This window comes from Salminus brasiliensis, chromosome 16 (assembly GCF_030463535.1).
Source record: "Salminus brasiliensis chromosome 16, fSalBra1.hap2, whole genome shotgun sequence".
NCBI classification, from domain to species: Eukaryota; Metazoa; Chordata; class Actinopteri; order Characiformes; family Bryconidae; genus Salminus; species Salminus brasiliensis.
The window spans coordinates 26,384,567-26,412,251 of record NC_132893.1 but is presented as its reverse complement, the minus strand read 5'-3'; the positions used below and the strand labels follow the sequence as shown (position 1 = coordinate 26,412,251).

General features: G+C 40.1%; 3 protein-coding genes across 5 annotated transcripts; 2 read left to right on the top strand and 1 right to left on the bottom strand.

Moving 5' to 3' along the window:
- Positions 1–1,301: 1,301 nt before the first annotated feature.
- tex15 (testis expressed 15, meiosis and synapsis associated) lies at positions 1,302–12,793 on the top strand. Of its 3 annotated transcripts, none has more exons than XM_072659025.1 (9): positions 1,302–1,345; positions 2,593–2,734; positions 2,959–3,124; positions 3,198–3,435; positions 4,536–4,679; positions 4,776–4,938; positions 5,093–10,263; positions 10,580–10,632; positions 11,446–12,793. In XM_072659025.1, exons 2-9 carry the CDS (start codon positions 2,617–2,619, stop codon positions 12,110–12,112), a joined length of 6,720 nt encoding a protein of 2,239 aa, XP_072515126.1. In that variant the 5' UTR covers positions 1,302–1,345; positions 2,593–2,616; the 3' UTR covers positions 12,113–12,793. The 3 variants fall into 3 exon arrangements, with proteins under 3 accessions (XP_072515126.1, XP_072515128.1, XP_072515127.1); XM_072659027.1 differs by lacking the exon at positions 1,302–1,345 and adding an exon at positions 1,512–2,115; XM_072659026.1 differs by lacking the exon at positions 1,302–1,345 and having other exon boundaries at positions 1,512–2,734.
- A 1,122-nt stretch (positions 12,794–13,915) lies between these two features.
- On the top strand, positions 13,916–21,116 carry ppp2cb (protein phosphatase 2, catalytic subunit, beta isozyme). The gene is made up of 7 exons (XM_072659678.1): positions 13,916–14,456; positions 18,692–18,901; positions 19,075–19,248; positions 19,371–19,460; positions 19,608–19,769; positions 19,952–20,070; positions 20,367–21,116. Exons 1-7 carry the CDS (start codon positions 14,355–14,357, stop codon positions 20,437–20,439), a joined length of 930 nt encoding a protein of 309 aa, XP_072515779.1. The 5' UTR covers positions 13,916–14,354; the 3' UTR covers positions 20,440–21,116.
- Positions 21,117–22,583: 1,467 nt separating this feature from the next.
- Positions 22,584–26,569, bottom strand: ubxn8 (UBX domain protein 8). The gene is made up of 8 exons (XM_072659679.1): positions 26,466–26,569; positions 26,111–26,248; positions 25,920–25,996; positions 25,033–25,158; positions 24,365–24,496; positions 24,066–24,107; positions 23,882–23,956; positions 22,584–23,798 (listed from the first exon to the last, which is right to left on the bottom strand). Exons 1-8 carry the CDS (start codon positions 26,548–26,550, stop codon positions 23,628–23,630), a joined length of 846 nt encoding a protein of 281 aa, XP_072515780.1. The 5' UTR covers positions 26,551–26,569; the 3' UTR covers positions 22,584–23,627.
- Positions 26,570–27,685: the final 1,116 nt, after the last annotated feature.

Here is a 27,685-nt window from a genome sequence, read left to right as displayed (position 1 = left end):
CCATGTTGACATGTTTGCATCACGCAATTCCTGCAGATTTTTCAGAAGCACTTTTATTCTGTGAAGCTCCAGCTCTAACACATCGAAAAAGTGTTCTATTGGACTCAGAACTGGTGACTGGGAAGGCCCCTGAAGAACACTGAACTCACTGCCATCTTCATGAAACCAGTTGAGATGACTTCTGCTTCGAGACATGGTGCATCATCATGCTGGAAGTAGCCGTTAGAAGATGGATAATTTGTGGCCATGAAGGGATGCACATGGTCAGCAGCAACACCTAAATAGACTGTGGCTATGGATAACCTTCACCAGCCTGGACTGTTGACACAAAGCAGGTTTCATGGATTCAAGCTGTTGGTACCAAATTCTGACCCTACCATCTGTCTGCCCACTGCAGCCTCAGCTTTCTGTTCTTGGCTGATAGAAGTGGAACCTGTTTGCTCTGCTGCTGTAGTAGCCCATCTGTTTGATGCGTTGCTTATTCTGGGGTGCTTTTCTGCTCACTACAGTTGTACAGTGGTTACCTGTCTGGTTATTCTCTGATCGCATCAACAAGGTGTTTCCACTCGCAGAAGTGCCGCTCACTCAATGCTTTTTTCTTTATTGCAGCATTCTGAGTAAAGTCTGAAAACTGTTGTGCTGAATATCTCAGATCAGCAGTTCTAGAAATGCTCAAACCAGCCCTTGCTGATGGTTCACGTTAACATCACCTGAAGCTGTTAACCTGTATCTGCATGATTTCGTGCATTGCACTGCTGCCACATGATTAGCTAATTACATAACGGCATGAATGAGTAGGCATACAAGTGTTCCTAATAAAGTGCTCGGTGAGTGTACATTTGCAATTTCTTTTTCAGTTGAACCTTAACATGTAAGTGCCTCAGTGCTATTGAGCCACATGATCTAAGGGGACAGAAAAACAGTAGTAAAGCTTCTCCACTGAGTCCACTGATATGTGAGTCATACAGCACCATCTAATGTTGTTTTTCCGCCCTTTTCACCTCATTCTGATGTTAACACACAAAAATCTGTGATATAACCTTTTTGACAATAAATTTACAAATTTCTTCATCTTTCCATGGTCCCTGGGGGGCTGTCATGTAGCCGATTCTGTTAAAGTTCATGTTGTGGTTGGACTAAAGAAGCTCAACTTATGGTTTTGACGCTTAGCAGTGCTGGGTAATTTCCTGTGCCTTTGCAGTTCTGAGTTTGAGGTCAAGCGATTTCCTTTTTGGTATGTCTCACTTGATGTTCCTCAAACTGAAGTGACAAACTGCACAGTTCCCTACAAACACATGTCACACACCCCTTACTTACAAGAGCTTGAGCAGTCTTTGTCGTAATGGTGAGTACAACTTTTATCTTAATGAATAAACTGCCTTTGACAAACTTTCTTTACATGGAGAACACATCAGTGGCAGAGAGAACAGGCGTGTACAGTAGAGGTGGGTTTCGATATACACCTAAATGTGATCTGTTTTCTGTCTACTGTTACTTTTAAACAAGGTGCACAGATGGAATCTACTTTCTCTTGCTGTCTACACCTAACATTAATCGTTCTAATGGCTGCAGTTACCGCTGTGGCCTTTCTGAGTGTGCGTTATATAGTTGAACCGCCACCTTTACTCTGAACTTTTCATTTCTACACTTAATCAAGCTCAGGTTCAGCAGCTTGATGTTCTGCAGCAGTCGTGTTATGTTGTCATTTTCCACAGGATATCTCAAGATCTATATCTCTACTATTTCCACATTTATATACCGCTTTGTAGAGAGCAGCAGCTGCAGCAGCATGCAGGGCCCTAAACCTGCTTCTTTTTACACCATTTCCCCCTGCTTGCATTATATTGTTTTACCTGGTTTTATCTCTATCCGCTGTTCATACAACCGTATGTTTGGCTCGGGCCATTAGTGTTTTCCTGCTGAGAATAGCATGGTTTTCAAAATTCAGTGTCTTTTCATGGCCATACAGTCACATGGTTGAAACAGAACAAATGGAGGATCAAATGCTTATCTACTGAGAGTAGGCAAAGGTCGATTTAAAGAGGACTGCAACATTAGAAACATGTCATAACCAGGACGACTCGGCAGCGAGGCCCTCCGCAGACATGAAACTAGGTGAGATTTGTTTTTGAGTCCTGTGTGTGTGAAAAGGTAGTCGTGTTGCTTGGAAAGTGGTCTCAAACCAGCAGACTAACCACTTCAGGAGAAGCATGCAACTGGAACTGATTGAACTGGACATAGATAACGACCAAGTTGACTACAACCAACAACCGTTAGTAGTAATGAGGATATACAGGACTGGTCTTTATTTCCATTCCTATTCATAGCAGTAAAGGATATGAGCAATGTGTGCAATAATGTGACCATTTTGGAGGGAGCTGCTTTGACAAAGCCTTCTAACACCTCAAAACCTGAAGTGGGTGGGTCCTTCACACATTAGCTTGAGAGTTTTGTCGTGATGTTAAAAAAAGGCAACGAGTGCCTAGGCCATCTCGAGCGGTCTAGAGAAAAACAATACTGTGCTCGTATCAGAACAAAGGGCACAGTTGTGTAGTATTTAGAGAGCTCAAAAGAGGTTTGCGCTTCTTGCAGGGTGATAAACATTGGTAAATTGACATGGAGGGACGAGGGAGTGAAGGAGTTCAGCTCTCCTCAACAAACCCTGCTAAGCCAGTTGGCACCCTGGCACTGAGGAACTTCACCATACCCAGGAAGAAGCGGGCGTCTGGACAAGGTTCTTCTGATTAACCCACTCACCCAAAATAAATAGCATGTATTAAGTAATTTTATATAAGTGTAATATAATTAAACAATATATTAATTACATGTATATGAATACAGATTTTTGGGAAATGTTTCAGTGGACAACTTCTAGCTCTGTCCAAAGCTCTAGATATCTTTGCCTGCCCTGTCCTGTTGGTTTTAACCATGCTCTCTGACATGAACTCCGCTGCACAGTCCTCTTGGAGCCTTGCCCCGAAGAAAGCCGGGATTACAGTCTTATTCAGTCCAAATTGAGAGAGGCCAGATTAGACGTGAGGAAGGAGCATGCTAATACCTGGCTGTGGAAAGATGTAATGCTGGTGCACAATGAGGAGTTCCTTAAGGAGTTCTCAGAAAAAAGGTGAGTTAATCATCAGGTCCAACCAAGTAATGAAACATGTTTCACATTCTTTAACTGCATTCACTGATTGCAGGTCAGAGATGCGCACAAAAGGTAGACATGGGAGAGAAATGGAGGAAAGATTTTGCTTTCTGGTTGCATCTCCTGAAACAACAACTCAAATTTACCAGAACGGACTAAGGACTGAGACGCAGCAGCAGTACTCTTTGGGAAAGCCATCACACGGGGTTTATTTGTTCAGGCATGTTGATGTGGCCCTGAAGCATGCGGCCACCACCTCATTAAATGGAAAAAACCTAATTGTGTTCAAGGTTAGTTCAGCTTTCTCAGCAAATGTACATTTTTAGGGCTGTCTCGATTACCTAACTGAAACAGGTCACTATTATTCAATGTTGGTCATGCTTTGGTGTTAATCACTGATGGAGAGGAAACCTACACCAGCAGGTTCTCACATATTCACAAATGCATGTAGTTACAAATTTATTGCATATGCATATATTGCATAAGCAAATATAAATGTTTGCAGTTTACAGTTGTGTATGTATATGAAGTAAAGTGTTTAAGTTGGCCTAGGCTGAAATATGTCATTTTTTTCTCGCTTTAAAACCTTTTGTAAAAACTTGATGGCCACTTATTTTTCTATGCATTTTCATTTTTTGCTCTGTATTGTCACTATTGTTAAAACAAAAAGCGAACTAAAATAATTGCTAGATTATGCAATTAATAATTTCATGCATTGTGACATACTTCTAATAAATCTTATATGCATATTCCCTTCTTACTTTTCCTGAACATTTAAAGTCCCAGGGAACACAGTCTAAAATATACAAATCTTTGTATGATAGCAACATTTCTACCAATAAATTTTGGATGCACAAACAAGATACAAATATAATAAAACACTGTTTAAACACTGCTGATCAGGCCAATCTGAGAGCTATCTGGGTGTGGTCCTACCTAACATTCTAATAAACAGGATTAAACATGATTGACAGCCCTCTGACTCAAAGCCAGCTACATAGTGGGATTAAACACAATAGTGTGAGCAGAGCCTGGAGAAAGGAGTGAGAGTCTCCTGCCTTTGAGAAGCTAGGATTCCCGAGTCACTTTACTGTTGGATGTGCATCTAGGAAGACATGAAATGCTGGCATGGCTGGTTAAACAAATGGACAGAGGGAACAAACAGCAGGCCTCATGACCGATGAAGATGCTGTTAATGGAAGAGCTGCCCAAGACTAGGACCACACGATTATACTAAAAAGAGAAAAATTGACTACCTTTTTAGTGACTTTAATAACTTTAGATTAGATCTAATTAGGAGGTAAAGCACAGATTTGGCTTCCCTGGGCCTTTAATATTTTAGAATGTGACTGTTCTGCTTATTTATCATTTTTGTGGCTTTGTACTCAAGGTTCTTTTTGGAAAGGTGAAAAAAGTAACATCAACCTCGGACTGGAACAGAACACCAGACCCTATGGTGGCCTTTGATTGTCACATGTCTAAGGATGCAGTGTCACATCGAGAAAGCCTTCCCCAGCAGGTTTTGGGATCATCTGTAAGTCAATAAAGGGACAAAAAATAATGCAAATAATGCAAATACATTTTTTATAATAAGCTTATTGGCTGAATCATGACTGTTTAATGTCTCCAGGTGTTTTTATTTGACTACAATGAAAATCACGAGCTCAACAACAGACCAAGGCAGTGTTTGCCTTATGCTGTGGTTTCATTTGTGCCAGCTATTAGTGCCACACCACCCACATCTATAAGCCCACCAGTTTCACCTGTTAAGCATTCTTCCAGTCTTGCGCATGGTATGCTAACCTATTCTATAAAAGATTTAATACATTTGCTAACATTAATGATCTAATTTATTAAACAACCGTTCTAATATTTCATTATTAATAAGCATCTGTAATGGAACATATATTGAATACAGCACTAATGTTTTCAAATCTACACTCCCAGGCCCCCTGGAGCATCTGAGAGGATGCACTGTGGCTAAGAGAAGAGGGAAAGGAGAAAATGCTACAGTGACATTCAAACATTTTTCCACACCAACTCAAACAGCCTGCCCAGGGCCAGAACACAATTCTCCAACTCCTGGCATAGAATCTACTCCTTTCCAACAAAACGATCAGCAAAACCCTCTGCTTTTCAACCCTCCACAGTTATATATGCCTCTTTTTCATACGGCTGGATATTTCGGGCCTTCACTACCATATGTTGATAATAGCATTCCTTTCCAGTTCTATCCAGATGAGTCTGCATTTCCCTCAAATGGACAGCTCTTGAGCACCCCAAACATCTATGAAAGCAACACAGACAAAGGTGGCATAATACCTCAATCGACTTCAACTGAAAAGATTTCCACCATAGTTTATTCTTCTCGACTGGTCAAGGACCCAAGGTTGTCCAGGCAAGGAACAAACCCAGAGCAGAAAAGCTCAGAACAAGAGAAAGCGAGTAGTTCCTCAGAAACTGACGAACAGAGATGCCAGCCACACTCGCAAGATGACGAAGAGAAGAGCACATTTCCTAGAACTGTATCTTGTGACAAACAATCACTGAAAACTGGTGAGGAGCAGAGCCAGGATTGCTGCCTCAAACCCTCACAAGAACCTGAGCCAAGTCCACGGCCGAAAACCGAAAACATGCCTTCAATGAAGTTATTCAAAATGAAATTTCAGAAATATGCAGCATATTTAAAGATGACAGAGGATGAGAGACACAAAAATATATGGTCTCAACAAGGTCTGACACCAGAACAAAAACAGTCACTGATTGACCGCATACACTTCTATGAGACGTATTACCAGAAATATAAACAAGGACTGCTCTTTCAAAAAGATACTGAGACAGAAAATGCTGCCAGCCTGTCTAAAATGGAGCCTAAAAACAATAAACCATGCCTGTCCACACCAAACAAGTCACTATTAATCACACGAGATAGCAAAGTGAATCAGTCTCCTATGAGACATTCAGAAGGCTCTGACGTTTCTACTTTGAAATCCACAACAGATCTGGGAGGCACTGAGGGTATATCTAAAAGAGATCTGATCAAAGACAACGATCAGGTCAGTCATGACGATACTGAATCCACAACAAAAGAACAGGATCCTCCACTAGGCTCTTCCAAATACTCTGCAGAGCTTCAAGGAAATGTGGTTCAATCTGCTGTAGAACCCAGTATTTCAGAGACTTCCTTTGACAAGGATCCCTTGTCGTTGAATACTTCAGAGAATATAGAAGCCTTAGAAAGAACTACTGATTCTGAACAACCTTCTTGTCCAAGATGTCCTTCAGAACAAGACAATGAGGCAAATCCTCAAGCTGTCAGTAAAAGCCAGTGTTCCACAACTGCTAGTCAATCCACACTAACTAATAACGTGGAAGAGAACCCTGAATTAGAGTTCCACAACACCACAGCCACGGCTGTGTCAAACTGTGATATCTCAGTCCTGGATGTGTCAGTAAAGAATGATCTTCCCACTGCTACTGCAATGGGCTCAGATCAGAATAGTCAAAGTAGCACTAAAAATAAAGACAGGGGATATCAGAACTATTCAGAACCTGATGAGGGTTCGGAGATGTCAATAGAAGTTAAGAGAGGAGAACTACGACAAGACAACACTATTCACAGTGCATTATACAAGAGATTACAGCTAGATCAGCTATTGCCCAATTTATGTGGCACAGATGCTTTCCCCAACAAATCTTATCTCAGACCAAAAGATCTGGACACAATCCCTTCCATCAACCAACTGTATGGACATCTTCATGAAACAGTGCCAAAGGAAGGCTTTAACGAAGCCAAGATGAAGAACTGGGAGTATGGAGAAGATCTCCAGCTTACTTTTATGAAGACGTTCAACCAGGTATCTGCAAGAACAGAAAGGCTTACTCTTTCTGAACGATTCTCAAAACTGAGAAGCCTTCGCAAGAAGCTAACAGTCTTTGTACATGGAAGAAAAACCACCAAGAGTGACACGGTTCATCTTACTAGGGATGGGAAGTCTGCTCCAGAGTGTCGAAGTTTAAGCAGAGAAAGAGATGAAGGATCTGGAAACGATAATGTTAAATTGATCCAGTTGTTTGCACAGAGGTTCAAAGAGACTAGGCCACTGGCCAGCTGCAGACATCTTAGAGAGAAGCGCTCCAAGGTGTTAAGCAGAAGAAAAACAAACTCCACTGTATTGTCTTTAAAGCATCTGGCTCAATCAAGGAGGGCACTGCACATCCGGAAGAGACACCTGAGGAGAAAATGCAAAACAAAACTGGACCCAAATGGCATTTCCCAAGGTCCAGTTCTGTGCAGCAAACCGCCTTCAAATTCATCAGCATCTCAGTCACCTGATCCTCAAAGCCTTGACATCCTTTGTAACAATGAGCCTACTCAAGAAGATCATCTTTCAGCTGAAGATCAGTCCTGTGAATACACACCTACGAGCGACAATAAGCCAAGTCAGGATGATGAGTTCAGGCAAATCACTCAGTCCAAAGAAACATCTACAGAGGTTTTAAGCAGTGGTGATATCAAGAAAGTACAAGAAGACATCCTATTAGACGCCAAAGGTACAGCAATCATTGATGAAATGGAGCCACAAGAAAGAGGAACGAACAACAGCAGCATCTGTCCTCGTGAAGAATCTTTCCCAATCACATGCTGTGTGTCAAACAATGATGGAGGGATTGCGAAAGCAGTGCACATGGAAGAGGTCACACCCCAGGAGCCATCATTTGTCCACACAACCCAAGAAGAGAAGGAAAAATATGGCACAAAAGAGATCTCCACCGATTCCAGTGCCGGGGCCTGCAAGGATAAGAGTACCCCTGCTCAGGCAGTTTCAAGTATCCCTAGTGATACAAGCTCGGGTAATATGATCAGCAGCTGCATTGCCAAAACCCAGGCAGCTATGACTCCAGATTTACCCAGGGTAATGAATAATGATAATGATATGGAGACAGAGACGAGGACCCTTCATGGCAGTGCCGTGGACAGTGCTGGGACTGGTGTAATCAAATCAGCTGTGGATATCATGGCAAATGCATCAACTGCTGGAAAAACTGTGGAGATGGACACAAACAATAAAATTGTAACCAGTGATCTGTGCGATCTTGAAAACCTCACACATGCAAGGGACAAAGACTTCTTTTTGAAAGACCAGACATCAGATGTTAACCAAAACAGTTCAAAGACACCGAAAAGTGGTAAAGATGAGCTTAGCCAATCACTCGACAACATCATTCATCCTACTGAGCTAGCTTCAAGCTCTCAACAGAATACAAATAACAGCAGCATGATCAACTCACATGTGAAGGATGCAAAAGAACAAGGCATTGTTATACCAGGCAGCCTACATTCAGCCTGGCAAGGGCAGGATAACAAAAATAATGTTCCTAGCACTAGCACAGAAACCCATCTCATTTCTAAATTAAGAGATTATTTGACCCGATTTGAAATCAGTGTGAAGAAACAGGAACCAGTAAACGACCCAGTAAAGGACGGTCAAGTGCCAATGGCTTGGATAACCTTAGATAGTACAGTCCATAAACAGCAGTTATTTGACACACAACACTACAACAGGCTGGATTTTGCTAGTCTCAGACATCAAGCAAAAGACTGCTCCCTGGACTATATGCTGCCCTTAAGAACAAATGAACAGGTCACTGGAAAGGTCATAAATGTTACAAATGAAGCTGCCAATTCCCCAGTAGCCCCCACCAAACGCAAGTTAAGCAAAGGACGCAACCAATCTAAGAGCTATACACCGAAAAGAATGAGAAGGAGCAAACTGGCAAGGGTTAGTCCAGACAGTACCAGTATGCTGGAAAAGGACACTGATCGAGCACAAATTTCCACAAGTGTACCAAACCTGCAGCAACTGAGCCAAAATCATGGAAATACAGTGCAACAGACTCAGATTATCTACTCCCAAGGCTTGGAAAATGTGAACAGACCCAGTGCCCAGCGATTTCAGGTAAATCTACTATCTGAGAATTCCCTTCCTGACAAAAAAGACACAAACCCATTCATCCTGAAAGAGTACAGCGTCACTGACATCTCAAGCACTCTGAAGTTGGCTGACCATGCAGTTTGTGTGGCAGAACTTAGCTCTCTGCAGTTAAAATGCAAAAGCATGCTCCAGTATTTCATTTCCAACTTTGAACAAGATCAGAAAGTTCCTTTCAAACAGTCGTGCATTTCCAGGAATCTCATCTTGGAAAAATATCTGGACCACCCTCCTGAACCAGTGGAGCTCAAATTTGAGGCACTGAATTCGTTCTTAGAGCTACAGATGATGGTGGAAGCCTTTCAGTTTGTTGAAAACAAAATCAACTTTCTGAGCAGGAAAGCTACGTTCAGGAGCTTGCTTTGGTATGATCCTTCTCTCTACGGTGAACTCTACAAGGGTGCTGTTGGCTTCCAGCAACAGTCGTCATTGTTTTCATCGTTCCAGCAGTGCCTTGCCAGTGAAGGCTATAGGAAATTGCATGAGTACTACACTGCAGTATCCACACTGCACCAGCAGCTTCAAGATGCCCCTGACACATCATACTACATGTACCTGAAGAGCAAACGAGAGAGGCTGGAGATCGAAGCTGCACTCAGAAATCCCCCTGATATTAAGAGCTTCTTCTTGTCTGTACCAGTGGCTCTCATGATGAACTTTGGAGATGATTTGGAAAGCGTGGAAAAGGCACATCGCATAGTGATGACTTTTGTGGAGACACCATCAGATCGGTTGCCGGGAATGTTCGATGTAGGGAAGGCAGAACATCTTTCCATTATATGCAGGTACCTTCAAGAAAAACTCATCTTTTTGAAATCCAACGATCAGATCAGTAAAGTGTCCTGGTTTGGCTTAGAGCATCTTCTTTATGATGCATCCAAGCTTCTTGTGTGGCGAGAGTCGGAACAGGGAATGTCAAGTGAAGTGCTGCTGAAATACAAAAGGTCAAACCCACAAATTGTTTACGGAGTGACGGAGACTGGTGTAGCGTTGGTTAACAAAATAGAACACCCTGTGCAGCCTGTGGAAAGAGCACGAATCACACCTGAGCAAAAAATGGATGGTGCCAGGAATTACAGAGACACACAGTCTGGGATCTCGAATGAGAAGACACACAGTGCACAGGTAAGATTTGAGAAAAGAAGGATATACACAGATCAGCCATAACATTAACACCTTGTTTCTACACTCTTGCAGACCTTTTAACCCTCTTTTCACCGTTCTTCAACGGTTAGGACCCAACATGACCACCACAGAGCATGTATTATTTGGGTGGTGGGTCATTCCTAGTACGGGTGGATCACAAGTGCTCCTATATGGCAAGTAGAAGTGTTAGAATAAACAATGAGGTGGTATTAATTTCATGGCTGATCTGTGTATACTTTATATGTAATGTATATGATGTATACATATATAAACTATTGTCGTTACCATGATTTAGGGCATTCAAACTGAAGACAGAATAAAAGAAAGCCACCAGCAAGCCAGAAGAAGGTAAGAAAACATCTTAAATTTGGTACAAGAATGGATGTAACGGCTGACTTAAAGCAGTATTATGTGAGATTTCTTGCTCCTGGGTTCCCTCTACAGTCAGGAAGTGTAATTCTCGCTTAGTCAGGAAGTGTAATTTAATCATATGGACCATCCTAATAGAGTGATTTTACTGTATTTTACATGAATATGGGTTCTCACAAGTATTGTCCTGCCCACTAAACCAAAGTTACATAGTGCAGTTAGCAGCATTCTGAGCCCAGAGTAGCAATGATACAAGATTAGTGCAGCATCAACCTGATTTGGACAGTCTACTTTTAAGCCTTCAAAAACCTCTGCATTAGCTTTAGTTTCCTTTCTGCTGCCAGGCATTTGGTTGAAACTGAGCACATAAGCCATGTATGCTTCAGAATCAATCCTGCTGCTGTCAGCAGTAACATCTTAAGTAGATACTAGCCGGATTCATAGACAGCAACTCATGCACATGCATCATGTCCCCTATTTGTCTCCGCAACTGTCCATACAGATGGAATTTTATGAGCTTTTTAACAAACTGTAACCTCGCCTTTCGATCCTCAAGGCTTATCAATTACTTTTGTCTGGTGGTAAACCATCTGTCACCCTGCTTTGCCCAATATAACAGTAAACAGCCTCAAATTAAAATAGATAGTCTGCATTTTAAACTCAGTGTGTGGGAGGACAGTGCCAAAACAACACAAGCTGAGTCAATATCCAGTTTTAATGAGCTGCACTGTTGTAGTGGCGATAACAAGCCAGGTGAAACTTGTTGTAACACTTATACTTTGCTGTCTTCAGGGCAACTCATCCACCCCTCAGACGTAACTCCAATGATGGCGGTCTTGCCCTGCTTGGTCAGCCTAATCTGCCAGGCCAGCTCGGAAACCCAACTCCTTTCTCTGCCTTTTCTCCGCAAGGCAATGCAGGGCATTGGAGGATGGCTGGACAACATGCTTGGGATTGGAACCCACCAGGCGTGGGGCAACTCTCGAAATCAAACCCTGAAATAAGGGCTCTGCTTTTGTCGAAGAGGAGGATGACTATACCTTGCACTGAACCAAGGACAGACATCCAGAAGAACCCTGCAGGCAGTCAGGATCAATGGCCTCTGCCTTTTATTATGAATCCAAGAGCTGTTGAGAGAATAAACCTTCAGCCCACAATCGGTGCACCTCTTCATGCCGAGCTTCGGAAAGAGCACCCTTCTGACGCTACTCTGCCCCTGATGCAGCCTTTCCCATTTCCATGTTTACCTCCAGACACGAGTTCTATAGTGCCTCCACCTGTTCCACATCTGTCATTCTCCAAAACTTCGAACCAGCTCTCACCACATGAGATATCGATGCCAATAAACTATCCTTTCTTCCTTTTTAACGGGAAAACATACTCTGCTGTGGCCCCCTCTGTGCCGGTGCCTGGACCGACTGTGCATACCGAAACTCAATACCATCCCCACCCTGTTTAGAGGCTGGTATGGTATCTACTACTGTTACCAGAGTGCACTGTGTGCTAGTGTACTCATTTCCTTTTATAAAATGTGCACATCTTTCAGTTCAGAGTATTCTTAACTATGCTCTTGGCTTGTTACTCGCCCTTGTCTCGTTACAGGTTTTCAGGACAAGTAATTTAATATTTGTTTAACAAACTAAATATAAATATATATGAATATGTATATTTAGGGTATATAAAAACTGTATATTGTAATATAATAACCTTGTAAAGAGATGTTACAAATGCTTACTTTTGTATTTATCTTGCATTGCATCGTAACATTAAATTGTTAATACACTGATGGGTAGCAAAAGTGCACTTACTGTGTCATTGCTTTAAAACAGTTACTCAAAAGTCATGTTCTACTGGAGACAGCGGATAATCTAACTCTTGTAGGATATTTAGTCTGTGAATGAATTGATCCCACCTGTATGTGTGTAAATTTCCAGTAAAAAGAGCCAGACTCTGATGGGACTGTTGCTAGAGAAACAGGAGGTGAATCTTATTTAAGACTGTGGTCAGATCACTAAGAGCAGATTTATTAACACGGCATATGCTACAACTAATTTTTCTGAAACCTAAGACGTTATGTATGTTGTTCCTTTGGTATTTATAATGTGATAGATTTTTATCATTAAATTCTTTATACATTTGTGCAACCGTTTCATTTTCCCAGATCACTTTGTTTAATATATGAACCCTTTGATACATATTATTAGGTGTTGATGAATTCACTGCTTGCCAACACATGGACCAATTGTCATACCTTTGAAGGCTACATACCTTATTGTGCAGCATGTACATGGACACACACACACACACACACACACACACACACACACATATATATATATATATAGTTGCAACTATTTACTGAGTAACTTACAAAACTGCAGTTGGCCTTCATTCTTCTTTATTCTATAAATTTAAATTATAAATTAAATGATATAATTATTATTTTTTATTATTAAAAAGAATATAAATAAAATATTATAAAATATAAAAAATATAAATATTGATACAATCGTTATTTTAACATGTATTTTATGCATTTAATGTATTTGTGAAAAACAAATAGTTACACATTGAAGGAATTAATTATTAAACCCAGGGAATAATTTAGTGAATATTGAGAAAACTATTTATTAAATTAAGGGAATCATTTATGAAATTAAAGAAATTATTTATTAAATTGAGGGAACAATTTATTAATTTGTGGGAATCATTTATCATTTATTAAATTGGGGAATAACTTAATAAATCTAGGGAATGATTTATTACATTGAGGGAATCGTTTATTCAACTGAGGGAATTGTTTTTAAATCGAGAAAATAATTTATAAAATTGAGGGAATAAATTATTAAATCGAGGGAATTACTTATTAAATCTAGGGAATGATTTATTACATTGAGGGAATAATTTATTCAATCAAGGGGATCGTTTTTAAATTAAGGGAATAATTTATTAAATCGAGGGAATGACTTAATAAATCTAGGGAACGATATATTACATTGAGGGAACAATTTATCATCAAAAGTATCTTAATATTATTTTTCTATCCTGATACATTGCGTGAGGCTCCGTATAATCTCAAATCTCGAGGGAATGACACTGTACAGATGATAATCATGCTCATAACTCGGCCTGGGTGAGAAAGCACTGCTTCCTCGGCTCGGTCCGTCTGTCTGTTCAGTCCTCTTGTCCGCGGGAGGGCAGCAGAGCATTTGTACCGCAGACTCAGCCGGAGCGACGCGTATCCTCCGCGAATGCCTTTGCGATGACGCCGATATGAGGCAAACGCAGAGCGGCCATTACACAGCGAGTTTCCCTGGGAAGGTCGGGAGAGCTGGGGGGAGCCACCAAAATAGATCCACGACAACGTGCTGATCCCGTCGAGGCGCCCTCGATCATCAGACCGCCATCGGCTAGCGCAGGGACGGACGAACGCCTGGAGTCGTCCGTTTCATAGCTGTGGTCGCCCCAACTTCGACGTGTTCGTTAAGCGGCGCCGGGAGACCAGCCCTCGGTGGGCTAAGCTAAGCGGCCGCCTGCACGGCTAAGCCAAACTCTAGCTGGTTGGTTAGCGAGCTACAGAGCTAGACGCAAATAGCACCGCCGGTCCTGAGGGGGGAATTAACGTTGCTGGATAACAGAACCACCGCTCTGCCCCCAAAAGCCATAGGAAGAAGTCTGTTACCTTCCAAGACGTGTCCAGGATGGATGATAAAGCCTTCACTAAAGAATTAGACCAGTGGGTCGAGCAGCTGAACGAGTGCAAGCAGCTCACGGAGAACCAAGTGCGGACCCTGTGCGAGAAGGTAAAGCAGCGCTAGCTAGCTAATCTGCTGTAGCGGGGTGTCACGGCTACGGCTTTTCACAACGTTTCACAAACGTTTAGGCAGTGTATGCTACGTTTGTGAAATGTCGGCTAAAATAACAACAGTTACAGTAAAAAAAAAAAAGGCCAGCTAGCTATCTGGCTTACAGTGTCGGCGTGTAGCACTAGCTAGCTATAGCTAGCTAACTCACCTGGCCGGCTGGCTGGCTGGCTGGGTGTGTGAGGGAGGGAGGGAGGGAGGTTAGCCATGTTAGCAGCTATAGCTAATGAGCTAACCAGCGCAGTTCCCCCGGCTGTAGTTTTAGGTTAAAATGGCTCACAGGACGGAGCAACGTCGTTTTAACGGCCCAGGTTAGCTAGTTAAATTACTTTTGACCAGTACTAGTCGATATTTTTGGAGTTATTAGTGTTATAGCCACGGTTAGTCGGTCTCGTTTGGCTCGGGGTTATTTAAAGTGCTCGGTTGCTGAATGTGATCGGACACGAACTTCTGTTTCAGCGGGGTTTTCACTCAGTGTTGATGTTTTTCTGTCCTCAAATAGTTGTTTAACACGGTTTTAGGCCTGTATTAGTTATTATCTTGGTGTCAAAGGTGAATTAAAACCAATAAAATAAGTTATAATACAGTGCTGAACAAACTGGTACTGAGGTCTCTCTCTCTCTCTCTCTCTCTCTCTCTCTCTATATATATATATATATATATATATATATATATATATATACACACATACATACATATATATATCTCCATTTAAGATAGCTAGCTAACTATACTGTTATACTGAGAATACTTATCATATATATATATATATATATATATATATATATATATATATATATCTCCATTTAAGATAGCTAGCTAACTATACTGTTATACTGAGAATACTTATCATATATATATATATATACATACACACACACATATATAAATAATACACACACACACCCACGCCCAAAATCCCTTAAATGTACATACTGTATATATGGACCTCAGTTCTGGCTACCAGTACCAGTCTCCACTGCCCGTCCCTTTCCTTGCAGTTTGTTTAGCACTGTATTTTGTGAGAGGTGTAAAGTGTGTACTGTATCTGTGCGCTGACTGCAGTACTACAGAGGAAAATGGGACAGGCTCTTATTCAGAAGGATATGTTGTGGTGTTTACAGTGGTTACACACAACACAGTGTCTGTGTGATAAAGTGATAAAGACTTTTTAGGGGTTGAACATGATCTACAATGATTACGTTAGCTGTGATTCACTCAATGCAGAGTTAATGGTCCACCTAATTTCTGATGGGATGAAGTCACCGCAGGTGGATGAGAGTGAGTCGTTGCTGGGCCTGTCAAATTTCTGTACACTCAGCTGGAACCGTCCAACCAGCTGATCTAGTTAATACTTAGCTTCAGTTTTACATTTTATTAAGCTATTAGGTATGTTGTGGTATTGCATCAGCTGTTTTAATTCTTGCATGTCCACCAGAATCAGAATTAAAATCTACCAGGATCAGATGATTACTTTTATTTCCCCATCAACCCAAACACTGATTTGTGAAGACCTGTTTGGTATCTCGAGTTTGCTTTTTTTCGTTTCTTGCCGGAGCTATAACAGTGTTTTGGGTGGAATAGGCCTGCATTACTTGGAAGCTGGACTAGTTTGATGACTTTAGTGCAAAACTGAATATGCAGATTTCAGATATGAAGCTTGTCTCTGCAGATCGACTGTGTTTGGGGTGTGTATAACATTTTTCAGTGACTCATTCCTTTCTTTTTTTTAAGAGGAGTTTGTCAAGAGGTATGTTTAAGCACCAGCTACTAAACATGAATAAAATCAGAATTCAGTTAAGGAGAGGTGCTTGGATTTTACCAACTCCAGATAAGATAAGATAATCCTTTATTAGTCCCGCAGTGGGGAAATTTTCAGTGTCTCAGATGAGGTCCAACCAAAAACAAACCCTGTTTGGAAAGGGTGCAACAGCTACTGTCATAGCACAAACAAAGCACTTTATTGAGATGTCAGGCCACATGCAAGGCCTACATTCATGACTCGAAGGCTTTTTGTTTTTGTGAGACAAAACATTGTTTTCAACTCCAGTGGTTGTTTGTTTTTAGCTGTAGTTTCACACTTGACCTCTGATTTATATCTACAGTTACCTGTTGAGTCTCTCTGTACTTGTAATAAATGTAATGCTACATTATAGATGCCATATGTTTTAAAAGGCCTGACTTGATCTTTAAGCTGAAGGACATGTTGCTTTTGCCCAGGCTTCAATACCAGCATATTGCTTTAAAATAGTGCTGTGTTTAACAGATTTTCATACACACTTTGTTTTAGTCATATATGTTGAATATTGCTATATTCTGAAGTGTAATAAGCTGAAGGCATTTCATATTTCCCATACTGTTCATCACCAAAACCAATTAAACAGGACCTGTTGTGCTTTTTTAAATTCGTGACCTTTTCAGGATTCAGAGCTGTGATCTTGTAACGTAAGGCCTAAATCTTAGACTGCTTCACAGTCCCTCTGTTGTTGATGGGACATGCTGGTCATTAAGTACTAGCAGTAGCCATCGGATAAGCCTATCATGAGTTTAATCATGATACTGGAGTGATGGTCATGTCACCCACTGTACTGTGAAATCCTACTATAAAACCCTCACTTCCCCAAGTTTTAGATGTAGATGTATTATTTTAATTACAGTTGTAAACTCACAGCTGGGCATATTGTGTGCGTAAGCACATCAACCTCTGTTTTGGCCTTTCTCACGAAGTAGTGCATTTCCACTTACTGGTGTTTTGGCCTTTCTCACGAAGTAGTGCATTTCCACTTACTGGGGAGACGTGGTTCTGTTAGGACAAGCGTGCTGCTGTCTGTGTCACCTGCTCAAGAGGGCCGTGTAATGTCCTATTTACTATGTTAAATGAAAAGGAAAAGACAGTAATCTACATAGTCCCCCTACTGTGCTGAGGAGGAACGGGACTGCAGAGAAGAGGTCTCCATGGAAACGCTCTCATTGTCTCCATGGTGATCCGGGGGTAGTACTTACAGCTGATATTGATTTGATTTCAGAGTTTTGTGAAGGTCATTTAGGTTCAAGAACGGGCAGAAGGAGAGAGTTAGCAACTTGAAATGCTTGATTGTTTAATGTAACCCTGTTAAATGAACTATTCATAGAAAGACAGACAACAGAACTGCTCCCGTTTTACAGGAAGAGGCAGGTTTGAATTGATCCTGTGCTATGTTTGCATTTAGACTCGTGTTACAGAAAAGACTGCAAAGGGCTGCATTTTTGGAAGAGCAGGGTTTCTTTTCAAGATTTTATGAGTACAGTAATGGGCAAAAGTTTGGATATCTTTGGTCAAATGATGTATTAATTTCTAAGTGTGAACAAATGTATGTTCTCTAGAGAGATCTCTGCACTTCTGTACACTTTAAAGCATAATTAATGTTTTAGTAGCTTTATTTAATACAAGAGAGCCAATCTACATAAAATGTTCTGTTTAAAAGTAATGGCACAGTCAATGTCAGTTTATACCAGTATGTAAAATTCAGAAAGTAAGTAGGTGTGTCTGAAATGTGCAAAAAATAGCCTACTGTTTGTACTAGCCTAAGTTTGTTTCCTGTAGACAGTTTGTTCTTATTTTCACTGGCACAATCGACAAATTGATTGATTATTCTTGTAGTGTGAACTACAAAGTGATCCAAAATCACCCGACAGCAAAGCACCGCCCCATCAGTATGTAAATCCTCTCCCAGTCGTTTAGAAACAGACCAAGCAATAGGAAAATATCAAACAACTCGTACTGGAACATGAGGGGACTCTAGCCATTTCTGTGTCGATGCAAAAGCAGCGGAAGAGTGACTGCATTACTGTGTGCCATGCCCCTCGTCCAGCGGAAGTGATGTGAGAAATCTGATCGCAAGTAGTCAGAGGCACCTTTAAAATGCCTGGTGTGAATGGCAGTGTGTTTTGACAAGCATTTGCGATAGGCTCACCTGAGAGGTGTGAACAGGGCGTGTGTGTGTGTGTATATATATGTGTATTATATATAGTAACCATAACTACATATGTCAGATGGCATATACAGACATTGTTGATTAAAATGTTGTTATTATGTAATTAAATACTGCAATTTTTCATGTGCAGTCTTAGAAAGGTGTTAATTTAGTTCCACCACAACATGACCCAATAATAACATTTATTCCATATCCATTCAGGCTAAAGAGATCCTGACTAAGGAGTCCAATGTACAGGAGGTGCGCTGCCCCGTCACAGTGTGTGGCGATGTGCACGGGCAATTCCACGACCTCATGGAGCTGTTCAGAATTGGAGGAAAGTCGCCAGACACCAACTACCTGTTTATGGGCGACTACGTAGACAGAGGCTACTACTCAGTGGAAACAGTCACGCTTCTTGTTGCGCTAAAGGTAAAATAAAAACAGTAAATCTACTGTGAGCAATAAATGTGAGATTTTAAAATTACAAAAATAAGTGATTTCCATGTTTATTGTATGTAATCTTTGTATGTGCTTTAGCCAGCTCAGTTCAGGTGTTTTGTCTGGTCAGTTGTGTATAATCAGGTGTTTCGTTTCATCAACAGGTGCGTTTTCCCGAGCGCATAACGATATTGCGTGGAAACCACGAGAGCAGACAGATTACGCAGGTGTATGGATTCTACGACGAGTGCTTGAGGAAATACGGCAATGCAAATGTCTGGAAATACTTCACTGACCTCTTCGACTACCTACCACTGACAGCTCTGGTTGATGGACAGGTAAAGCACTAATCATTGTCCTTATGTGTATATAGTCACAGGTTTAACCAAAAATAAGGTGTCTGGCTCTTATTAACTGTAGATTTTTTTTATTTATTTATTAATTTTTTTCCTCTCCCCAGATCTTCTGTCTGCATGGTGGTTTGTCTCCATCAATAGACACACTGGATCACATCCGTGCTTTAGATCGTCTTCAGGAGGTGCCACATGAGGTTAGTGCAGGCACTGGTAAAATGACTGGGTTCTGTTTTGACACTAGACAATACTAAAAGGACTGAACTGTAATTAAACCATTGTTTCGTTGTAACTCTTTACCCTCTTTGACATTTCAACCAGCTTAAACATTTGGTCTGTTTCAGGGCCCAATGTGTGATCTACTGTGGTCAGATCCTGATGACCGCGGAGGCTGGGGCATCTCTCCCAGAGGTGCTGGTTACACCTTTGGACAGGACATTTCTGAAACTTTCAACCATGCCAATGGTCTTACCCTGGTCTCCCGTGCCCATCAGCTTGTCATGGAGGTGAGACAGCTCACTGTCAATTCATATTCTAATATAACCATATTTTGCTGAAGAAAACTATGCATTTCTCCTAGAAAGATAGAGAGGGGGATGCTTAGTTTCAATTTGATGAAGCTGACTGTCTCGGATGTCTTCAGAAGTACTTGTAATAACATTTGGACATTTCTCTCCACCCCCTTCAGGGATACAACTGGTGTCATGATAGAAATGTCGTCACCATATTCAGTGCGCCAAACTACTGCTATCGCTGTGGCAACCAAGCTGCCATAATGGAACTGGATGATACTCTTAAATATTCCTTGTAAGTATTAATTATTGATGGACATTTGCTGCATGTTATTTGTGCTCAATCAATAATTTCTTTTAAAGAACAGAAAATGTTTGTGGCTTTTAAAACATTAATCATGCTGTCTAGATGTAAACATGGAGCTGCTCTCGGGGGATGGCTGTGGAGCCATTTTAGCCTTACCTGATTAGGGCTTTGAACCTCTTGACTGTTTACTTATTACACAGGCAAATGTTGACATGAAAATAGCTGTTCACGTGTGCAGATGTGGACTGTTGGCCCTGTTCTCACCATTGAATCTTTCCTTTCAGCCTTCAGTTTGATCCTGCACCTCGGCGCGGAGAGCCTCACGTCACCCGCCGCACCCCCGATTACTTCTTATAAACACGCACTGGCCTGACGTAGGAACACAACCTCTAAAGCAAACAACACAATGCGGCAAATCCCGACATATATACATATTCATCCCACCGCGTGTATATATATGGGGATGTGTCATGACATGACATGAAAGCACTAACATGGACCAAAATGTGCCATACAAGCATTTATTGCAGAAATACAAATTGCCCTGTGTCTCAGTACTGCTACACAGTGTCCCGTTTAGCCTATAGTGCAATTGCCTGCTGTATACTATGGATAGTAATGTTCTCTTTGTTCTTGAATTGTACATTACTCTGAGCAAAACAAAAAAAGGTGATATTTAGCTTTTTTCCCCTCTTCGGTATCACTGGAAAAAAAAAAGATGTACTTTAAGTTGGCAATGCCAGGCATGTGAAATAAGGTAACATTTTATACAAGTGCACAAGCTTACATCCTTTCCTGTCTTCACCAAAAAAGAAACACTATGCTATTGGGAATGAATGCTTAATCCGAGGGAGAAGCCTCTTCCTTTTTGGGAGTTTATGCTTTCATGTATATGAAGCCCTATCTTAACTCAAACTGTTCCCCCTTTGTCTAATCTTACCATTTTTGTGTTTACTGTCTTTTCTGTGTATTTGTCATGAAGTGATTGCCTCTTCTTTGGTGTATTTGAACTAATAAAGTACTTTTAATCGCAAGCTATTTCCAATTTTTGTGCTTTTTATTTGGTGTTGGGCTGTCCTTAGTACTTCTCACACTGAAGGAACTGGATTTGTTCCAATTTGTTCAGATCTGAAGCAACACTAGAGCTCGACCTTCTCTTTTCTGTTTTTTTATTTTCACCTCTCTCCCCCTCAATAGTGAAAGCTTGAAGTGATCTGACGGGGTTGTTTGGTTGGTCTATCGGCCATTTCCCTGTTTAGGGTCTTATTTGTCCTTTTACTCCAGTTTTGGAAGCTCATTTTTTCTTCACTTAGTTCCTTTTGATTTGCTCTTCCTCCATGCAGGTGGATGTTCCTGCTCCAATGCCAGAAATATCTCAGGGAACTAAATAGCTAGCACTGGCGGTTATGCAACACCAACTGGTGGCTGGCGTAGCATATAGGGCATTGACGCAGCATTCCCCACAGTAGACTAGGGTTTAGACTAGAGTCCCTGTCCAGGCATGCACACCACGCTACACCAATTCCAGTCCTTGAACAAGGCTATGAACATAAGTGACCTGCCTGTGTATCATAATTTAAATGTGAGTCTCACTGGACAAAGGCATCAGCCAAATACCACAAATGTAGTTTGTGATGAAATAAATGCAGGATAAAATGGCAGTAAATCCACATCTGTATATACACCAATGTATATTTTTTGTCACTTGGACACAAATATGAAATCTCTAACCTTTAGTGGTTCATCTTTTTTTTTTTTTTTTTTCCTACCGTCTGTAAAGTGTTCTTGTACTTGTACATTACGACCACATGGTGGCTCCAAAAGCTCAAAGTGATGCTGCAGAAACGGTCAAGCTGACCCAGGATGAGTCTGCTAGTTTGTATTACTGTGCTCAGGATTGGCAGGAGCAACTTAACCTACAGTGATGCTCAACCCTAAGAGTTCCAACAGTAATCTACAGTAAGTACTTTATAATGCACCCACACTTCTGAGACTCGAGCAACAGATGATAAATCATACAATTCACTCTTTCACAAAGAGGTTCAGAATAAACGTTATAAATACATGTAGAGAATTTTTAATCCAAGTCATTCTGGATCATTTCTATTGGTCCATTGCTGATGATTAAGATTTTTTCAACTTGTATAGAAAAAACAAAAATAATAAATGGATATACAGGACCAGTTCTGGCTGAATGTGTGCTGACGAGCATCTTAAAAACATTTGATCCAAACTTTGGGGTGACCATTTTTGTTTTCAAAAAAGGAGGACACAGGAGACACACAGGTATCCACTGTACTTGGATACCGGATGTCGTGGGTAGGGGGCTGTATGTACGTTAATACATCAACCTTTTCTCTAACCAACAAATAGCATTAATAGCCTATATGACCAAAACATCTCCGATTTCAGATCAACATAAAACTTAGGCTCTCAAAAAATGTGGCTACCCTAGCATTAGGAAAGATTGTTTTTAAGATAAGTATACATTTAAACAGGTGTGTCCAAACAATACATGTTTTATTTCCTCAGCGTAATTATTTCTCTTTTTCATTTACACGATCAGTCAGTTCTGCTTAACAGGAGCAAAAAGAACACATTTTTACAACATTTTTATATATTAAAATATTAAAAGATAAACAATATATATTTGTTAAAATATTTTAAAATGAAATGTTCTTATTATTGATACCAGGGGTGTTTATAGACTACTTGTTGTACTGGGGCACACTGTAATAACAATCATAATAGTAACAATATTACTTCATAATAGTATACAATTTTAATATTAACATTATTATTACCATTAAGAATTTTACTGTCATGCACATGCATGTGATATTTTCTTTGAGGCATAAAACAACATGTGAAACTGATTTGATCTTCGCATCATTATATTGGTGATATCACTTTGCTTATTTTGCAGGCTTGTGTTTTCAATGCCTCTTTTACTAGCTAGCAAGGATAAAGCTTGTTATCATAACTGGTGCTTTTGCTAGTTTCATTAATACCTTGGCTTCAGTGCTCTAATATGTAGTTTTGATAGGTTATGCAGTTATAATAGGCTATAATCAAATCATATAGCTATGAGCTATTATTACCTTGTTTGCTATATGGCTGATTTTCTTTTAATAATGTAAGAATCTCCATTACTCACTTCAAAAAGCAGATAACCAATACAATGGCCCTGACTGAAAGTATTAGCCACTCAGGCTTTAGGTTAGATGCTAGGGCATTATGGGAAATGCAGTGTCCGGTGTGAGTTTGTGTGGCTAAGCAATTCAGAATAAAATTGACTTTTTACTGCTGTGATTTTAGTGGGACACGTCAATACTTTTATTGGGGAATGTGCTCCAGTAAATTGGACTTTATGACCCCTCTGATTGACATACTGAGACATACATAACTATACTATTTATATTAGCGGGCAGCAGGCCTGCTAGTGGATATCCCCCTTTCTGAAAGTCATCTGAATTTAATGCACATAGAATAAAAAACAAAACAACAAAACAGAATATTCTATCTTTAAGTACATTAGGTAAGTATTAGGTTGTGAAAAAGTCATGTTCCCCCACATTGAGGGCGGTGTCCATAACGATCCCAACATCTTCTATGGTGAGGTCTGGGTGTGTGATTAGTGGCCTTCTAGGGAAGGAGGTGTACAAGCCATATATTGTGGGAGAATATCCAGACTTGTGCAACCAGTCTGAAAGGACCTAAACATACAAGTACAGGTTACATTTACAGACTTTTAGAACTACTGAAACAACATCCTGGGTTTGAACCAAGAACTACTCACAGACGAACTGCAGGTTTTGAGAAACCTCCGTTGTACTGTTCTTCCACTTGGACATCTCAGTGCAATTCTCACAACCTGCAGATTTATACATTATATACGTTATAGTAACCACGACTAAATACAGTGAATCTACAGTGTATTCAGTAAATACAGTGAATTCTCTAGTGAAAATGAACACACTCACCCCCTCAGCATTTTCAGAAGGCTCGTCAGGTAAGACTATGATCTGAAATAAATAAAAAGTGGAGAAAACAAAGTTGACCATCTCAATGTTTGAACCATAATAATCCAGAGGTTCTCAGTTCTTATAGTAAGTTTAAGCAGGGAATTATCAATTAAACAGTCTTTGACACAGTTCATGAATGATAACCACGGTCACAGTCATGCTTGCTGGCAAGTGTATGGCTATGGAAGTCCCAAAAGTGATGATTGTCTAATGGTATAAATTGAGCAGAGGCTCAAATGATGGTTAACTGTTCTTACCCTTTTCTCCTTGGGAAGTTCTTTTTGAGCAGGAGCTTGTGGATGCGGCCGCTCTAGCTGCTTTCGTTTCCTTGCAGCCCTCTGGTTGGGAGTCTCGTCACCTTCTTCTGGACTTGCTTCGGTCTCTCCTTCCTACACCAGCAGCTAAAGTTAGTGAAGGAAAAACTTACAAGACTCACAAGCATAGCATGTGAAAAAAGCTACCTTTATATTATCACAAGCAAAGCATGTGATAATATAAAGGTAGCTCTGTAAGTCCAGACCATGCCTTTAGTTCATGACTATAGTATGAGGAGTAATAGAGGAACTGTGTATAGATAGAGAACTCAGGCTGGAACTCTGTACAGCTTCTGCTCTGATAACTGTTAAAAGGGAACTGTTGTCACCATTCATTTTTGTTACTTGTTTGTCCAGATCTTTGCTAGCATTTACCTGGACCTTCTCCCCTATCCTATGAAATAAACTCTGGGGATTGGGAATCACTGCACTGGAATGCCAGAATGTGGAAGGTAGGCATAGATTTCAGGAAAAATACCAAGGTGGCAGGAATGTGGGGATGTGTTTCAACTTTCATCATGGATACCATGAAGTACGCTGCAGGGCGGAGCACATGGTCTAATACACATCATAAAATGTTTGCAAGGGCTAAGAGTTTATAGGCGTCCTACCCCTCCAAGAGAAAAACCCTGGCTAAGCTTCCATGTCTGTCCAGTCATACGATAGAAGTCTTCCTCTTTCTTCCTGCGCACTGCTTCCTCCCGAGGCTTCAGCACAGCCTCATGATAAGCACTGGACTATTTGTGTTGAAAAGAGAATACAAAATCAGTTAATGCAGTGATGCAGCGACAGCTTTTTAAACACAAAAATCTTAAACAGTGACGGAAAACCTAACTTTCCTCACTTTTTCAGAACAAAAGAATCTGAACACACTCCTGTTACGTAAACCAAACTGCAAAAACACCCAGTTTTGCCAAATCATTAAAACCACCAGCTTAATAGTGTGCAAGAGTGTGTTAGCAGCAGATCCTTTAAATATATGAAGTTGACAGATCCCATCAATGAGACCTGATGGCCATCACCCAGCAGGGAGCAGTTTACAGACTGTGGTACTTTGTAGTAGCATACCGGGAACACCCCACAAGACCTGATGTTTTGGAGACCTGATGTTCTGACCCATTCATCTGGGTTATGATGTTAAAGTGTCTCATATCCTTTTAATTGCCCATGTTTCCAACACATCAAATTCAAGAACGGACTGTTCACTTCATGTCTAATGACAGGCACCATTGAAATGAGTCATGTCAGTGGTGAATGATTAATGCTGATTGTTATGGCTGATTGGTATGTATACATATCTACAGTCCACAGCAGTTTAGCTCTGCCCACCCGCACAGAAATTAAAATGAGTGTTTCAGCCCAGATCAGATCACTTTTAAATGAAGATAAAATATGAATATGGTCAAATAAAAATCTGAAAATTATATATAGGGAGATATATAGGACACAGTATTTTAGTTGGTGCACATGCTTGTATCAGACTGTTTGCCTGTCAAACCTTAACAACGTGTTGATGCTGCTGTTCTCTTCTGGCCTGCTCCTGATTCACTCTGCTGTTCCCTTCATCAACAGGACCTGCATAAACATCCCATGACATATAATTCAACTAGTGCAGCACAATGCTTCAGACTAGCCCTCCAAATTGTGTAAATCAGCATGATTTCAATACGGACCGCTCCTGAAACGTACTTTCCAGTGCTGCTGGACTAGCTGGACTAGCTGGACTCAAAAAAGACTTCAGCTTTGGCAAAATGCAGGAGGCCATCCAGGCTGCCACAGCCAGCAGCAGCAGTCCACGTCCTGCCAGCTGGAAAGCAGCTTTTACACCTGTCGACCAGAATAACACTCAATTCTCAGCAGGCAAATGCAGCTTTCTATGAAGGCCTGTTACACTAGACTTCTTTCTCGTAATAAAATCATAGAGTCTGCAGTGAAGAGCCACATGATGAAGCCTGTGTGTGACACACTGAACACAGCAAGAATGAACACAATGACTCTGCTGAATCTGACTATGTTGAATAAACGTTTTCTTAACAGACATCACCTAGTATTGAGAACTTCCATGAGAAAATACCAAACACAGAGACACACAAAACACCAACTACTAAAACATCTCTCGCTGTAGCCATTTCCCCCAGCCAGCACCGCGAAGTGTCGATTTCAAAATAAAAGCCCCAAATCAACTGAATCTAAAAGTCACTTTGTCCAAGCTCACATTATTATACTTTAATTATTTCTATCCCATCTGCGAAAGACGAATATAGACGAGTAGTTTAAAAAAGCAGTTTAAAAAATGTTTTACTATTTTATTTTTTATATAACAGTGAAGTCCTTAAATAATCCTGGGCAATGACAACAATACTACTACTACTACTACTACTACTACTACTACTACTACTAATAATAATAATAAATAAATACATAAATACATACATACATACATACATGCATACATATATACAAAAATAAATACATCAATATCTACGTTTTTGTAAACTGTTTTACTATTTCATTTAAACATACTGTGAAGCCTTTAAATAATCTTAGGCAATAACAACAACAATACTACTACTACTACTACTACTACTAATAATAATAATAAATACATACATACATACATACAAACAAACATACATGCATTCATACATACAAAAATAAATACATAAATATCTAAATTAAAAGATATAAAAATAGATTTTTATGTCTAACTGTTTAATTATTTTATTTAAACATACTGTGAAGCCCTTAAACAATCCTGGGCAATAACAACAATACTACTACTACTACTAATAATAATAATAATAATAAATAAATACATAAATACATACATACATACATACAAACAAACATACATACATACATACATGCATACATATATACAAAAATAAATACATCAATATCTACGTTTTTGTAAACTGTTTTACTGTTTAATTTAAACATACTGTGAAGCCTTTAAATAATCTTAGGCAATAACAACAACAATACTACTACTACTAATAATAATAATAATAAATACATACATACATACATACATACAAACAAACATACATGCATTCATACACACAAAAATAAATACATAAATTAAAAGATATAAAAATATTTTTTTATATCTAACTGTTTAATTATTTTATTTAAACATACTGTGAAGACCTTAAATAATCCTGAGCAAAATCAACAACAATAATAATAATACAAGTAATAATAATAATAATAATAATAATAATAATAAATAGCAATAGATGAGGTTTTACAGGTCTGTGTCTG